General features: G+C 42.2%; 1 protein-coding gene across 1 annotated transcript in view; it reads left to right on the top strand.

Annotated features, from left to right (window-relative positions):
• The first annotated feature begins 2,671 nt into the window (after nucleotides 1-2,671).
• The window catches only part of POLE2 (DNA polymerase epsilon 2, accessory subunit), a 1,095,907-nt gene continuing 1,081,642 nt past the window's right edge, over nucleotides 2,672-16,936 (top strand). The window contains exon 1 of the mRNA XM_069637399.1: nucleotides 2,672-2,803. Coding sequence (XP_069493500.1) covers nucleotides 2,736-2,803 — 68 coding nt within the window. The 5' untranslated portion in view covers nucleotides 2,672-2,735. The remainder of the gene's footprint in view (nucleotides 2,804-16,936) is intronic.

Raw genomic sequence — 16,936 nt, 5'->3', positions numbered from 1 at the left:
TGGGAGAGAGGAGGTCGCCATCTTGAAGAGAACTAGACCTGCACTGTTGGTTCACAAAAAGGGAACCAAATAGGCGCCATCTTGGTTTCTGTTTTAAGTAATAAGGATGATGCAATTTCCAATACTTCCAATAAGACCTTTGGGTTTTCTTAACACAAACACTTGAAGACCAGACAAGCCCCGATGATTCCCACAGAGATCCCAGAAGCAGTGTGGCACAATGTGGGGTTGGATTTCATAGGACCATTGGACGCAATGGCTCGTGAGCATCGGTATGGCATAGTACTGGTAGACTACCTGTCGAAATGGTTAGAAGATGAATGTGTCCTCACGTCCATTTTTCAGAGGGAAGGTCTCCCCAGAGTTAGTCACAGATAATGGAGTACAGCTCGTGTCACGAGAAGTGGAGTAATTCCTGCACAAACACAAGATAAAACAGAGAAAGGCTGCACTGTACCATCCCCAAGTGAATGGACTAGTGGAGAGGGCAAGTAGGTTAATCAAAGGAGCCATCCAGTTAGCAACCGCTTCCGTTGTGGATCACCCTCAAAACTGTCAAGGGGGCCGTTGTTGCCCACAGATTATCCCTCAACGGCATCAACCAAGTGTCGCCGTTTCAAATGCTGAGGTGGAGGTGAGCAGCATCCACATTGGTACCACCATGGTTTACCAGAGTAAGAGAAGACGATGAAGTAGACATGGCAGAAGTAGTGTGGAGGTTGGAAAACAGCAAAGCATTCATGAAGAGATGGAGTTATCAGAGAAAAATGACCCAAGGCCGCAAAGTCAAGGAAGGCGATTGGATCAAGATATGTCTACCAAGCAAGGATCAAATGACAGGTTCGAAGATCAGTCAACCAATAAAAGTCATCCACAGAGGGACTAATCACGTTCGCACAGAGGATGGCCGGCAGCACGTGGAATATGGAGCATGTGGCAATGTTTGAGAAGCATTGTGAAGCGGAAAGATCCCAAGAGGAATTCACCCCTTGTAAAAGCCCTGACAGACATGCCACAAGAGAGCAAGAAATAGAAAGCATTGTGAGAAATCACATAAGGATAGACAGATACAGAGGCGCCAGAAACATCCCAAGACGTGAGTCTAGCTCAGTACACAGGTGGTAGGAAGGAAGATCGTCTGAGAAGAGAGCATAGAAGACAGGTGCAAGGCTCTCAACTCACACTCTTTTGGCGGGTGTCACCCGCCTTGTAAACAGCTGACTCACCCGCCAAGCCTCCAGTAGGCCTGTTCAGTTCAATGGGCTCTCACCCGCCAAAAACAAAATCGGTGGCTTTCACCTGCCTTGGTGTCACAAAAGGTTGAGAGTTATGCTTGGGAAGTATGATGACTTTGTAATGGAATAAACTCTGCTATGTTATCAAAGGGAGGTGTGTTGGAACCTCACGAGACGCGCTACGGCGTAGACTCGCAAGACTGCCCGCGCGTCCCGCAGAGAGCCAGCAAAGTGCGCCAGGACTTGATTACAAGGTGCCAATGATACGGAGCAGGTGGTGCCCCCGGCGCTTCTCCTCATGCAAGGGAATAAAGACTGCTAAGGACTAGATTACTTATCCTGGTCCAGAATGCTTACTTCCTTTGGTTTCTGGACAGTTAATGAACCATTCTAAATGTTAACTGCTGAACGTTATTACAGCAATCAAGTTATTGAATCCAACTTGCAGAGCCCCTTCTTTTATACTACACAATTATTTTGTTTCTCTAAAAATGTTATATATTGTCTGATTTGTTGCTTATCAAATTTGTGTACTTTCGAGTCACTGCACTACAAATTATTATTTAAGCTCTTGAAACCAATTGGCTTCTTTCAATGAAGACACATTCACTTGTCTGTAGACGTGACTGTTGATAGAAACTAGTGTTCCCAGGTAAAAAGACTGAGGGTCCACTTGGACAACTAACTAGTGTCCCGAACATACAAGCAAAATTGATGTTTTGTTTTTTCTTGTTTCTATCAACAGTCACGTCTATCTACATCAACTAAAGCTGGGTCGACATCGTGTCAAATGTTTAAATCATAGACTTCATTTAAATCCTGATTTCACTACTTAACCCAGTGTGATCCTGGGCAAATCATTTGATGTATCTGGCAAATTTGTGATTCTCTGGAAGTGATGGGGGTTGCAGCTTTTGCTGTTTAAGAAAAATATCCTCTGAAGGTTTGGTAGACTATACCATACCTACTGATGTAAGGATTGTGACTATTCATATATTGTATTCCAGAGATTTCTTTGTCTCTTGGCGTACACATGGAAATATTTAAATTTTACTTCTAGTCTAGAGTACCAAACATTGATGAAACTCATTATGTCATTTTCTGTGATGATCCTTCTGATGTCGATACATATACAAATTAAAGGGTTTGTATGTCTTTTGCCATACAGGCCCTCGCAAGTCATTTTTTTAATGCTGTCGATGTGTTACATTGCCTATGTCTATAATGATACCTTAAACACGGATACGGGGGACAAAAGGGAGCAAACGATGCTGTACTGTGCTCGTGTACAACCACAATATGCTTCTTATACGCCTCTACGTCTAAAGCGTCCCAGTGTTGAACATATGTTACGTGATGGGCTAGATCGCCAAGAAATACTGTAGGTCGTACGCTTCAAGGAACGTGACGTACCAGTCACATGATGAGACTCGTTGCTTGGTCCTTTCCTCTAATGGGAACTAATACCATCGTATCTGAATTGGCGCGGAAAGCTTGAAGATGGCATCGGACAAGCTAAAGAGGAAAGTGACTTCAGCTTTCAAGATGCACGGCTTCGTGCTGCGAGCGTGAGTGTTGTCCCTTAGGTTTTAGCGGCAGGATACTTGACATATGAGATCATTAAAAATTGGAGTTGAGATGGCAGACTCGTGGGATATAGCACATAAACGGCGTCTCTTGTAGAAGTATCTGGGAATCTACCACCATCAATGTTGCCAGGGGCGCAATTAAACCTACATTTCCGGGGGCGGAGGGGGGGGGGGTTAAACAGGTGATGGGAGGGGCCTTTTCAGAAAGTGGGTGGGACTATCTTGGATTCTCCATCGCCCACTGTTCTACACTCAAGGTCTGGTGAGGGGACTCCCTATCAAATAGTAAATTTGAAAGTGCAATATGCAGTGAGGAGATGGAAGCCTTTCTTGAAAGTAGCAGCTTTATTTCACTGCTTCGTTCAAGTCCATTTTTCTGCACAAACACAGTAAAAGTCTGACTTTGTTCCAGAAAGACTTCACTCACCATTCTCCCTAACAAAATGCGAGTGCACACTTCCACAGAGGCATCTAGGTTAACATTTCGGTGGGGGATGACCCTTCAAATGTTGGAAGAGGTGCTAACTTCAGAGATTGTGGGGATGGGCAAACTTACTTGTGGGGGGCATCTAACTCCTTTGCGCCTTCTAATGAGTATTCTCGTGAAGCTTCAACGCTACAAGCAGTTAACGTTCTCCGCGTCTGAAACCACACATTTAAGGACTGCTGTGAGAATGAGACACCTCCCCCACCCGATTCTTCCAAGCACTCTCTAGAGGCCCTTCAATGATCCCTCAAACAAGGGTTTGGGAGAGCCCACATAGACACTTTTTTACAAAAATGGTCCTCTACCCTAATTTTGGGAAGGTGAGACTAATCAGTAAGAAAAAGGTAGAGAAATACATTTTTTCAACAGTCACTTACTCTAGAACATCTCTACAAATCACATTTACAAATAAGTGATAAATATTCAATACAAAATAATTTTATTAATATTCAATACAAGATAAAAAATCTCATGAGGTAGAGACTACAATACAGTAAATTACATAAAACAACCCTAAAACAAGCATATTTGAATATGCTAATGACCAAACATAAAATGTAAACATGCATCAATTGTTTACGACAAAAATCATGAGGGGATAGATCCGTCTTTGAATTTTTATCAATGAAATATACATTTTCAAGTTAAATAGTACACTTGGTTACAATTCCAAGTTACACACTCAACATGTTTCAGTCCTCTTCAAAACTCTTGGACTTTCTTCAGGAGTAGTCATCACAAAGGAGTTTTTTAAAAAACCTACAAAAGCTTCTTTCAATGAAGACGCATTCGCTTGTCTGGAGACGTGACTGTTGGTAGAAACAAGAAAAAAACAAAACAGCAATTTTGCTTGTATGTTCGGGACAATAGCTAGGTGTCCAAGTGGACCCTCAGTCTTTTTACCTGGGAACACTAGTTTCTATCAACAGTCGCGTCTACAGACAAGTGAATGTGTCTTGATTGAAAAAAGCTTTTGTAGCTTTTTTTTAAAAACTCGTTTGATGACTACTCCTGAAGAAAGTCCCAGAGTTTTCAAGAGGACTGAAACATGTCGAGTGTGTAACTTGGAGTTGTAACCAAGTGTACTATTTAATTTGAAAATGTATATTTCATTGATAAAAATTAAAAGACTGATCCATCCCCTCATGATTTTTGTCGTAACAATTGATGCATGTTTACTTTTTATGTTTGGTCATTAGCATATTCAAATATGCTTGTTTTAGGGTTGTGTTATGTAATTTACTGTATTGTAGTCTCTACTTCATGAGATTTTTATCTTGTATTGATTCTTAATAAAATTATTTTGTATTGATTATCTATCACTTATTTGTAAATGTGATTTGTAGCGACGTTCTAGAGTAAGTGACTGTTGAAAAAATGTTTCTCTACCTTTTTCTTACTGATTAGCCTGCAATGATCACACCAGGCCTGAAGGTTGGGTTAGCGTGATTTTATTATTTCATCCCACGTAACACTGTCTTTAGATAATAATCACCTTTCATCATACATTGCAGCATCTATTTTTTTTCTTTTTCCCTTATTTGTTTTGGTTTATTCAAACCTTTAGATAGAAATATAAACAGTAAAAAGCGATAAACATATTTCATTAAAACAGTATTTTCACAATTAATTGCTTATACATTTACAATTTCATTAAGATCCAAAATACAAAAAAAAACCCACACATGAACAAATGAAAAAAAGGACATACCACCTCCCAAAATATAACCACCTTACATGCTAAACAAACATTTTAAGACCTTTTTAAGCAATGACACATTCTATATTATCCATTTAGGAACCAAGAATACCCTCAACAATTTCTTTTATGTCAACACACAAGTGTTTTTCAAGAATTCGTTGACTTTTATTTTCAAGGCGATAGAAGAGCCATGAAGCATTTCACACCAGAGTTTGTTTCTATCCACCCAGGCTGTATTAAATACAAATTGTGCAAAACTTTCCATCTCTTCTCTCGAAGATTTGGACATTCCAGTAATAGATGTTTTAAGGATTCACCTATGCCTTTTAATTTACAGAAATGACATTCTTCGGTCCCACAAGAGCTCAACCCCCGAATGAACAGGATCTCATTTGTACTTAGGACGTTAAACCTGAAGCGCATATAAGAGTTTCGAAATTCTCTTGACAGATATTTTTTCAGGTATACTTCCGGGTAAGGACGGAATTTCCAATATGACACACTATCAGAATATAACTTCGAATTTAACAAAACTACATTGTTGCCCAACCAGTCAAAAGCATTAACAACCTCATTCACTTTATCTGGAAACTTAATAAGTGTATATATCGATAAACCTAAATCAAAGAGTTTTTTTCTCACAGTCCTCTTTTAAGTTATACATAAAGTTTCCATTTGTAACATGTTTCAAATGAGCATAAGTTGTACCGTTTTCAGCAACCAGACATTTTCTTAATAGAGCCAGTTTTCTATTGAACATGATACTATTGCGTGAATGCAGACCACGTTCATATCTTATTAGCTCTAGAGGAATACATTTTCGAACATAATATAATATTTTTCGCCATATCATGGACTTCAGTTGACGTAAAAAGGGCCACATAGATTTAGAGAAAAATTCACACCCATAAAACAGTCTTGGCAACACCTTGAGCCTATAGAACAGAATGCAGGGGTCAAAAGTAAATTTACCATATGTTCTTTCAATGGCTCTTATTTGATTGAGAGCCACTTTTGCTTTTTGTGTCAGGCTGGTTTTTATCACTTTACTGGAGTTACTGGAAAAAACATACCCCAACCAGGTTAGGAATGTTTGGCTTTTAATTTTTGCACCATTACAGTTCCAATATGAAAAAAACGGGGTAGGACTTTTACAACCCACTTGAAAGATTATAGTTTTGATTGGGTTAATTTTCAGTTTTCTTTCATCAATAAACAAACCAAAATCATTTATCAGCTTTTGCAGGCCGATTTTTGTGCAGTCCATTAATAAAAAATCATCAGCATATGACACCCACCAAACAGTCGAGACTCCAATTTTAGGTCCAATTGGTCCGCTAGCATCCAAGGACCTGCCTGCATTAGACACATACAGAGTGTTGCAGCTAATCTGCATCCTTGTTTAAGCCCGTTCACAGTAGGAATAATATCAGTCAGACTTCCTTTTATTATTCAGCCTGACTCTAATTGTTGTTTCTGTGTAAAGATGAATAATGACATCTAGCAAGGCTTTATCTATGCCTAACATTGACAAGGTTTTCCATAATGTAGGCCTATCGACAAGATCAAAGGTGGAATTTAGATCCATGGATGCAATATATAAGTGCTTCATAGTTTTTTGTTTGACTGCACTCATTAACTCAACCATCAACAATCCTCCAGCATCAGTCCCTATAGCTTTACAGAAACCAAAACCAATCTGCCTATATAGTGTCATCAATCCACATATTCAGTTTTTCAAGTACTATACCAGTAACATTTTTTGATTCCACATTCATAAGTGTGATCGGGCGATAATTCTTGGGACACAGACGATCACCTTTCTTGAAAAGTAACAATACATATGACTCTTTCCAGTTATTTGGTATCCTCTTTTTGAGGCAAATATCCACAAATAAGAAATGCAAAAGCTTAGACCACAAATCAATGTTATTTTTTAAATTAGCAAATGACAAAAGATTGGGACCCGGAGTGGAGGTAGGCTTCGCTTTTTTAATTAAGCTTTTAATGTTCAGGATTGATGTGTCCAAATAACATACAACATCTATGAGAACCTCAGGACACAAATAGTTTTCAGGAGATTTGTATAAAGATCCAAAATACTTGGACCATACCCCACCTTCTATAGGATTCAGTTGTAAACGCTGTTGATTACATTGGTCTTTATTTATTAAGGACCAAAAGCTGGTATTATTGTTCCCACACATGGCCTCTAACATTGCCTCCCCATCTTTTTGGGCTAGCTCGCCTTTGATACTCTTAATCCAGTTCTTATATTTTTGTTTACATTGCGTAATTTTTAAACTCCTCTCAGTTTCCCCCATGACTTTTGTCTTTATATTTCTAATGGACTTTCTCATAAAGATATTTGCTTTTTTTACAGTCTCAGCAAAAGTGTGTATGTGCACTTGATTAGATTCTGTGCTACCACTTTTGAGCACATTGCTACGATATAACATATCTTCAATGTAATCACCAAAATTATCGACAGAATAGCAAACCAACTTTTTCTCGTAATTTGAATATGCAAAGTCCTGTGTAATAATATGGTTAGCCTTTTCCATTTTACCACGATTCCATTTTACGTGTTTCCCATCATTCAATGCTTCAATTTGCATAGGAAAGGACAAAATTTCATTATTATCCTTACTCCACGGGAGTTCCAAACTTAAAATTGCATGATTACTATTACAATTTTCTATAACTTCAAACTTTTTACAATACAATTTTTCATGGGTGGTCACAAATATATAATCTAGTATGGAACATGATCCACAAGCTGCCCAAGTTGGCAAAATGTTATAGACCGGCTCCAAGCCCCAACTCTTTCCAAAGTCCAGCCATTGACAACCTCTAGTTTTTTTACTATCCAAATTGGGCGAAAAAGCACGTATCTGATACTGTGCAGCTTTTGTAAGTGAACAATACGCATTCAGATCACCCGCAAGTAAAATGAAACCTTGTGGGTATGAGTCAAGCCAATTGCAGATCTCTTCATTTAAATAAACAAAGAACTCCTGTAAATCACATCTATTCTCATTGCATGTATTCCAATATACATTGAACATCAAAATATGAACAATTCCAACATCTGTTGTCAGTTGAAAAGTTGCTCTTATGGCACAATCCGGCACAAAAGAGCTGTCCAATAGTTTGATACATACATCAATTCTATATGCCAACAACAAACCACTGGTAGGTCTACCGCTATCTTTTTTTTTGCAGCTAGACCTAGGGTATTAAAACCATCGATGTACAAGCCAGAGGTGTCCCAAGTTTCTTGCAACAGCACAAAGTCATATTTACTAAGTTTCACACTTACTTCGGTGTCTAGCAAAAGATGTTTATAACCTCTTGTATTCCATGACACAATTTGAAAGTAAGACCTTGCGCTAAAGTGGTTTGGGAACAGATTTCAGTTCTGCAATAGAATCTCGTAGGGAAGGTGCAAGCCAGCGCCACTCTTGCATATCCTTTAGACAGGACTTTGCTTCATTGATAACCTCAATCCCTTCATTTCGTACAGGTGGGATTTTAGATGTTCTAGTCTCAGAGGTTCCATTGTACATCTTTTTTGTCGGTGGAGGCTTATGATTGAATGTATTATTGTAGGGTATAATATCAAAGCCCAACCTCTGTAGCGAGCCCACCTCCTTCAAGAGAAGTGCTCTAATCAGGGGAGATTTGATGATCAGCCATACATAATCATATCTCAGATTATGGATGAATTCTACAAGTTGTATATCTGCCGATGTTATCAGGCAAAGTTCAGGGATTTCATTAAATAAATTCAATATATATGGTCTATTCAAGGAACTAGGACCGCCTTCCTCAAGTACATAGTACATAATTAAACTATGCTTATCTGAAAAAGCCGGTGGCCTTAAATGCCCAAGTGGCGGATCATTCTGCAGACTATGTCCCGTTGGCACGGGACCATTGTTAACGATGGGCATTCTGCATGGAGGTTCAAATAGCCCATCCGTCATATAAGTAGTGTCTACAAAGTCCCTTGACGATGTGGTTTCGTTGGGTTCAATCAGAGCATAACCATTACAACTTGTGGCAAATTTCTTTTTTAGGATATTATCAACCATAGTTCCCAGAGTATGTTCTGAGACCCCCGTCAAGGCCATAACCTGCACCATTTGTAATTGCTTCTGTTTCTGGCTTACAGGTCTGCCCACGTTCTTCATTTATAGGTCGAGAGTCTACATTTCGGGACCCGCATGATGATTGATCCATGGTGTCAGTCAGATTAACTTCATGCAGGATTTTTTTAGTAACTTGCGGTAAGGCAGCCATGTTTTCACTCGGCTTCTGTTTTTTTTAAAGATGTTTTCGACCAAGCAACAAACATCTTGCTCTGTAAGGCCCTTCTGGGTCTGCACACGTTCTTCATTTATGGGTCGAGAATCTACATTCAAAGACCCGCCAGCTGGTTGAACCAAGGTTTCACTCAATTTATCTTCATGCAGGATATTTTTAGTAACTTTCGACAAAACAACCATGTTTTCACTCAGTCTCTGTTTTTTAAAAATGTTTTTAACCATACTGCAAGCATCTTGCTCTGTAAAACCATTCAGAGGGGTCACACATCCAACCACCTTAGATTCATTCACCGTGACATACTCAACCCTAGGAATATGAGTACCATTGCTGGCTTGTATATTCAGTATTTCACTAACTATAGGACCAGAGTCGTCATATAGCTGCAAATCGTCAACACAAACCACATTATCATTCATCCGGTGAGGGGGTGCACAAGGTGACATGAGACCAGTTGAGGACGGTGTATTGGGGCGTGACTGCATTTCTGGATTTTTAAAGATATCAAAGATGTCGGCCACGCCTCTTTCCATACGCCTAAGATTTTTATCAATCCTGTCACCTGTTTATGTTTTAGAGCATCTGATAGTCTATTGGCTTCCTCAGTATAATCGTTCTCAGATTTGTTTCCTATTCCAGCTGTTCCTTCACGTGATATATAATTCTTTCTTGCAGCACTAGGCATTGTATTTGTACGTGATTCATAGGGAACTTCTTTATCGTTACAAAGGTCATCACAAGCAGTTCGTAGGTCTATATTTCTCATAAACGTACGCAAACTGTTGTTTAAACCTTTAGGCTGAGAAGCATTTTTTTCTTTTTTACTTTTTTCGCTTGTTTTTTTAGATATTTTTGTTAACACAAGCTCATTCAACATATTTCGTCCCTTCTCACTATCTTCCTTACCATCTGATAGTGTTGTTACATTGGACTGTTGTACATATACTTCTTCCTGGCCCAGTATTGTGTTATCAGAAATAAGTATAGGTACACTTTTAGCCTCTTGAGTACCTGTTAGGACACCACCACAAAAGTTTTGATGCACCAAATCCGAATTTAGTGTTTTTTATTGCATTTTTCCTCCCACTCATTCATTATACTAGAGCACAGTTCTGGTAAGGCTCTTAATGCCAGTACAATTTCATTCAGCAGTCTAGACTGCTTCTTGAGCTCGATAAACATGAGCCCATTCACACTAGCATGTTCATTTTCTATATTTATTTTAACATTATTAGAACATTGATTGACCTCACCCTCTGTGATATTTTCTAGATGTTGAGTGGTTCCCATTAAGGATTGATCCGCTGTACTAAAAATAGGGGGCGTATTATCAAACCACAAGCTTGAATTTAGGTCACATGGTAACATATTATCAGGAACCAAGGTACTATCCCCTACGTACAGGCTTTGAGAGGAAACAGGAAAAACAGCATTACACATATCTGAAGCGCTACCACAGACATTTGTACACGGCTGTGTACTTTCAATTAAATGGTCATCTGTGTCCGACGCGACAGGCAATGCTGTCGCTATGGCCAATGCCATACTTGCACGACGTGTCAGGATTTTATGAACAAACGTAGCTTTCTGAATTATTTTCCCTCTGTAAACAGACATTACGGCTAACGAAAGGGACGTGAGCCCAACAGGATGTTCACTACGTTCTTTGTTTGTGCCTTTATGCAGATGTAACACCAGAGGAGCCTTATACTGCTTGACTCATTATCTGCCCAAGCTGTAATTAACCACCCAGCTTTACGAGTGCATATATGTGCGGATAGCTAGACACAGCAAGTATGCAGTACACAGCACAACCTGTGAGCATAACTTAACGCATGTATCGATGAGCAGACTTCACAACTCTATGCCTTAGACTTAATCTTACCTCAGACTTCTAAGTGTGGAGATGCGTCAACAAACCTAAGAATCTTGGACTCAGCGCATACGGGCAGAGAAAGGGTAAAACAAAAAGAAAGCCTCTCAAGCCACTGTGCCACAGCTGACGCAGCTGAACAGCAGAACAGCTACTTCTGAGCTACTTCTCGGAGCGTGCGCACAGGAGCGCGCGGCCGGCCTGTTTTATTGACGCCGAGTAAAGCGGGCGTGGCTTCAGTACACTAAAAAGAAGTAAAGTATAACATTAAAGACTATAATTCTCATTAACCAGGAATAAATAATTTAGTGTGTCCAGAAATGTTCCTTTACATTGTTGAGAGTGATTAGGGGCAGGATAGGCGTCGTAGGAGATCCTCTCCTCACGTAGCTCGTAGCATGTAGCCCGGAGTCTCCTGGCAGAAAGCAGAACAGCTACTTCTCGGAGCACAGCATCTATTTATATGGTTTATCTTGCCCTGCTGGTGGTACTTGTATTCAGGTGAGTAAGGGTCTCTGGCCAGGAGGTTTTCAGGGGAGAGCGTATGGCAAGCTTTCGCTCTGTGGCTTGCTGCGCTCAGAATGTCCTGAGCGGGAGCTGCTGCTCGTGATCTCGCGGCTATTCCCGCAGGACTTCCTGTCACGATATCCAGATCCAAGGTGCAGGAGCAACGTTATACCAACCACCCCCGCTATGGTCGCGGAGCCCGCAAGTCAAGGCTTACACGGGTTTCTTTGACCAGAGCAGGGAAGGAGGGTTAGGGTCTCCATGGTTGGATAGGTGGGGGGAAGTTAGGTAAACCGGATTGAGGGTAAGGTAGAGGTTATGGGCAGGGGAAATATAGGGTAGATTGATTGCTGCGCACTTTTGTTCAGGTGTCCTCAGCCCTTAGTAGCTATTCTTTTACATGAGCACCAATAAGCACACCCTTACACTATCTAACCCTATGTCAATCAGACCAGTACGCAGTTTTTTAAACAATACAAATGGCATGCAGACTTAGCTCTGGTCTTAAGAGTCTTGTCCATGAAGAGCGGTCGAGTCCTTGTGCACGTCAGTGAAAAGTTCTCCCCAGAGGTTCAAGCTAAAAGAAATGACAAGCGTTAATGTGTGTCCTCCAAATTGGTAGCATTCACACCATGCCACACCTACACACACGTACACACAGTGTTGCCTTCTCAAGGCACAGATTGTGCAAGGTAATGCACCAAGAACATGTGATGTACAGCAGAGTGTAGTACTAGTGGCAAGCGGTCTTCCCGCAGACCCCTGCAAACGTAATTGTAGATTTCCCTGAATTTCCACGAGCGGTCTTCCTGCAGACACTCGTAACCGCGTGTGCGTTCAAAACCCGGACGAAAACATCCCAACAAAAATACGGACCCCTGCACGGGTTAACTTTCCCAGAACATACTGCCCGCGCACTACGGTGCCAAAGTTATGCCCACTTATCTTTTCACAATGGTGCAGGGGCTCTGAATGGGCAAACGTTGGCCCCCTGCACTTCCCCCGCGGTTCCTCTTAGTTTTAAGCATAAATAGGCACTTATCTTGTGAAGGCGAGGGGCCGGGCTGCTGCTCGGGTGGGGCTGCGCCCCTCGCAAGTGATTTTGCTGGAGCTCCGGTCCACAAGTCCTCTCGTCGTGGAGTCTCAAGCGCAAGCCCGTGCCTGGGGCTCTGCGCATGCGCGTTGGGGCTGGCGCACCCTTCCTGGTCCCTGATTGGCCCGAATCGGCCCAAAGCATGCTGGAAACTAGTCATTCGGCGCCGGTTGCTGGGCAATGTAGTCTTTAGTGTCTTTTTCCTGCACACAGGACAAAGCAGCCTTTTATATGGGTGCAACTTCCCACGCAGAGCCTGTTCTGTCACAATAGTCCCCCAATAGTTCCCACAACACCCCTGCGAGTAGCCTGTCTATGTCTCTGCCTACCTGTATCCTGACACTTCCTCCGGACCTGCATACGGTCCTTTACTCTACATACCTCCTTTTGTTGGACAAAGTTTGTCTTACTCCATCACATAGTTAGTGTACCTTCATGGCCGCCTTCTTTCTCTATGTGGTCGGCTGTTCTCTGGATTCTCTTCTCATGGCGTTGCAGCCCTTTCACTGGTTCTCTCTTTCCTCGTCGCATTCCTTCTTGGACAGGCTCCGCTTGGGAGGGTGTCCCTATGTCCTCCATCTCTGCATGTCCTGACTGTTCCCCCCATGGTCGGGTTCTCTTTGGCTAAGCTCTCCTCTTGACTTTTGTGCTCTTGTGTTGCGGGGCTGAGTACTACTTCTGCCCCCCTTTCGTACAGTGCTACCCTTTCTAAGTTCCACCGCTTTCCGTCCTGGGTGCATACATGGTTTGTCCCTCGTTGCACCACTCTCAATGGTCTGCTGAACTTGGACCCCGTCTCGGGATCTCTATGCAGCATTTTAATTTTTATAAAATCTCCTTCTCAGACTGTGCTTTGTTGAGGCTTTCTCCTTTCGTCGCTATATCTCTTCATGTTTTCTTTGCTCTTCTTAACTCGCCATACCAATTCTTCAATGTCCACCTTTTTATCCTCTCTCACGCTTGCCAACCATGGCGGGACCAGGGTAGACGCTGCCCTGCGTCCTCTTAGGAGGTGGAACTGTGATATGTTTGTGACCCCATTGGGGGTGAGGCGATGCGCAGCTATAGCTTCCTTGACTGTGCAGAGCGGGTCGGGTCTCGTTGCTGTGGCTAACTGCAAAGCTCCCTACCTGATGTTTCGTTCCACCAACCCATTTGCTTGTGGGTGATATAAAGCTGCTTTAATTTACCGGATATTGTTCTCCTTCAAGAAATTATCCATCTCTCTGGATATGAGTTGCACTCCATTGTTGATGACCAGTTCTCTGGGTAATCCTTCCCTCTGAAAGATGTTTTGTAGGAACTGAATCACTGTTGCTGTGGTTATGTTGGGTACAAATTCAACCTCTACCCGTTTGGATACATGGTCCACTAACACTATGCCATACTTGCTTTCGTTTTCCATGAGTTCTAGCGGGCCTGTAAAGTCTAAGCCCAATTTTTGCCACATTGAGTCTCTTGTCACTATTCACACACTCATGACATCTCTTTGTCATGTTCCTTATTTCCAAGTCCATACCTGGCCACCAATAAGATTCTCTTACTATCTTTTTTGTCATGTTGTTCCCAAGATGGCCGGCGTGAGTCCTGCATATGATGGTTTGTCTCATGGCTATGGATGGAATCACCTGGACGCCTCACATGAACAACCCTTAGTTTTCAAATATTTAATCTGACACTTTCCAATAGGGACACAGTCCCTCTGTAATGGACCTCACGTCGGGCCACCCTTTTCTGACCCACTCCGTGATTTTTGTTGTGGTTTCATCTTTGGCTGCTTCTTCTTTCCAGTGTCTATCGCTCATTTCGAGGAATTGCTTGCTCTTTAGGTCCGTAAGTGATGCGACGACACATTCGTCCTGTAGAAAACTGGTTTCTTTATCTTTGCGCTGCAGGAGTCTGGACATACAGTCCGCCTGGGCATTTTTTCATCCTGCTATGTGTTGTATCTCATATGTATATTGTTGCAGCTTGGCAGTGATGCGAGCAAGGCAAGGGTGTCGCTGTGCAGGTTCCTCCTGGGCTCAGAAGGTGCACTAGGGGTTTGTGATCGATAACCAGCCTAAATTGTGTACCTCATACGTATGTGCGGATGTAATCTATGACCCATGCACATGCTAATATCTCCTTTTCAAAGGTGGAATATTTTTTTTCTGATTGTAGAGGGCCTTGGACGCAAACACAACAATATGTTCTTCATCGCCCTTCTTTTGCATGAGCGTTGCTCCCATACAGTATGCGCTGTCATCCGTGGCAATGATGGTCTTCCATTGAGGATTGAAGGGTTGCAGGTAGGGTGCATGCATTATTCACTCTTTGACATCTTCGAATGCTTTGGCTTGTTCTGCCTTCCTGTGGTATTCCTTGCCTTTCTTGAATAATTCTCTCATGGGAGCAGTGGTTTCTGAGAAGTTTGGTATGAATTTTGCATAGTATTCTGATAGCCCCAAAAATGATCTCAGCTCCTCTTTGCTGGTTGGGGGGAGGCGCCTTTACAATTGCTTGCAGTAAGTCTTTCTTGGGACTGATACCTGTCTTGGATGTGGTGTATCCCAGATATTATCCTTCATCCGCCTGCAGTATGCATTTGTTGTAGTCGCACTCCTGCTTCTTGCAATTTTGCCAACACTTTGCGGAGAGCTGCATCATGTGTCTGCATATCTTAGGCTTATATTAATTTCATCCTGGAAGTAAGAGACATTACCAATGTTTTTCAAGAGAGTGTCCATCATGCGTTGGAACGCAGAGGCCGCAGAGGACAACCCAAATGGCATTCTTGGGAATTGATACGTTCCAAATGGGCTTATGAACGCAGTGAGGGGTCTGGATTCTCGATGTAAGGTGATTTGGTGGTAAGCATCCCTCATGTCCAATTTTGAAAATATTTTGGCCTCCTTCATGAGAAAGATAAGTTCATTTATGCTCAGTAAGGGGTAACTGTCCGCCTCCACCTCCAGATTTCGGCTGCGTAAATCAATGCAAATACGCAAGTCACCGGTATGCTGTTTCTTTGAGACCCACCAGGCTGAGCCATTCTGAAAACTCCACCATCTCTATGGTTCCTTACGATAGCATCTTGTTGAGCTTTTCTTGTAGTGCAACTTTCGCCGTTGCCGGCACAGGTCTCACCCTATGCTTGACTGGTGCGGCTCCACATAGTTTTTGATGCGGCCAGTCGTGTCTGAAAATAATTGTGGATATTCTTCTTTGCTGATTGAGGCGCCATTTTTGTTTATGGACAGGACTTGTCCCTCCACGCTGTGGTCGAGCCTGATTTGCAATTTGGCTTGGTCATCCCAGCCTAATACTGGGGGTCCATTATCTGCAAGATACACTTTGGTTCTGGTGACCTTGTCCTTGAATGCCACTGTCGCTCTGACGTACCCCAAAAGATTTACACTGGCACCTCCGTACGCCATGGGACTGATGTTTGTTTGGTAGGCTTTGACTCTTTCTCATCCCACCAGGCTTTTGTAGTATGTTGAGGTCGGAACCCAAGTCTGCCATCACTCTTGCTTCATGGCCATTGACTTTAATGGTACACTGGGGCTTTTTCCTCAGAGTCGTGCCGCTGTTTACCATGAGAACTGGGGCGCATGCTCCTTCATCTGAGTAGGCCTCATCTCTGCCTTTTTCGCTCTGGATTGCTGTCACAGTTTTCCTCGCTTTCCATGTGCACACTGACGAGAAATGTCCATACCTTCTGCATTTTTAACATTCTTTGTTCCTTGCCGGGCATTCTCTACTGTTGGCTAAGTGGCTTGTACTGGTGCACTTGTGGCACTTAAACAGTTTGCGTTTCACTGCTGTGTTATCTCTGGCTTTGCGTTGTCCTCTGTGTAAAGACTGTAAGATGGTGTCTGTACTCCTGCTCTCTATATGGTAGAGGAGAGGCATCGAGGACCCCAGCCAAGATTCTCTATTTGGTGAAACGTGGGTGAGCAATCAAGGCCTAGCTCTCAGGAGGTGATGCAGGCTGGTTCTTAAGTACAGTGTAGTCCCCAAGCACCCACAAAGGAATGTCCACACACTGTATTAGTGAAAACACAGTATTTATATAATTAAGGTACACGTTTATATACACAATCACAATAACTCACTTTGTGCTCAGTTAATCTACA

Source organism: Ambystoma mexicanum, chromosome 14 (genome assembly GCF_040938575.1).
Source record: "Ambystoma mexicanum isolate Mex_15411 chromosome 14, UKY_AmexF1_1, whole genome shotgun sequence".
Classification (NCBI taxonomy): domain Eukaryota; kingdom Metazoa; phylum Chordata; class Amphibia; order Caudata; family Ambystomatidae; genus Ambystoma; species Ambystoma mexicanum.
Note: the sequence above shows the minus strand (reverse complement) of the source record. Positions and strands in the feature narration are given on the sequence as shown.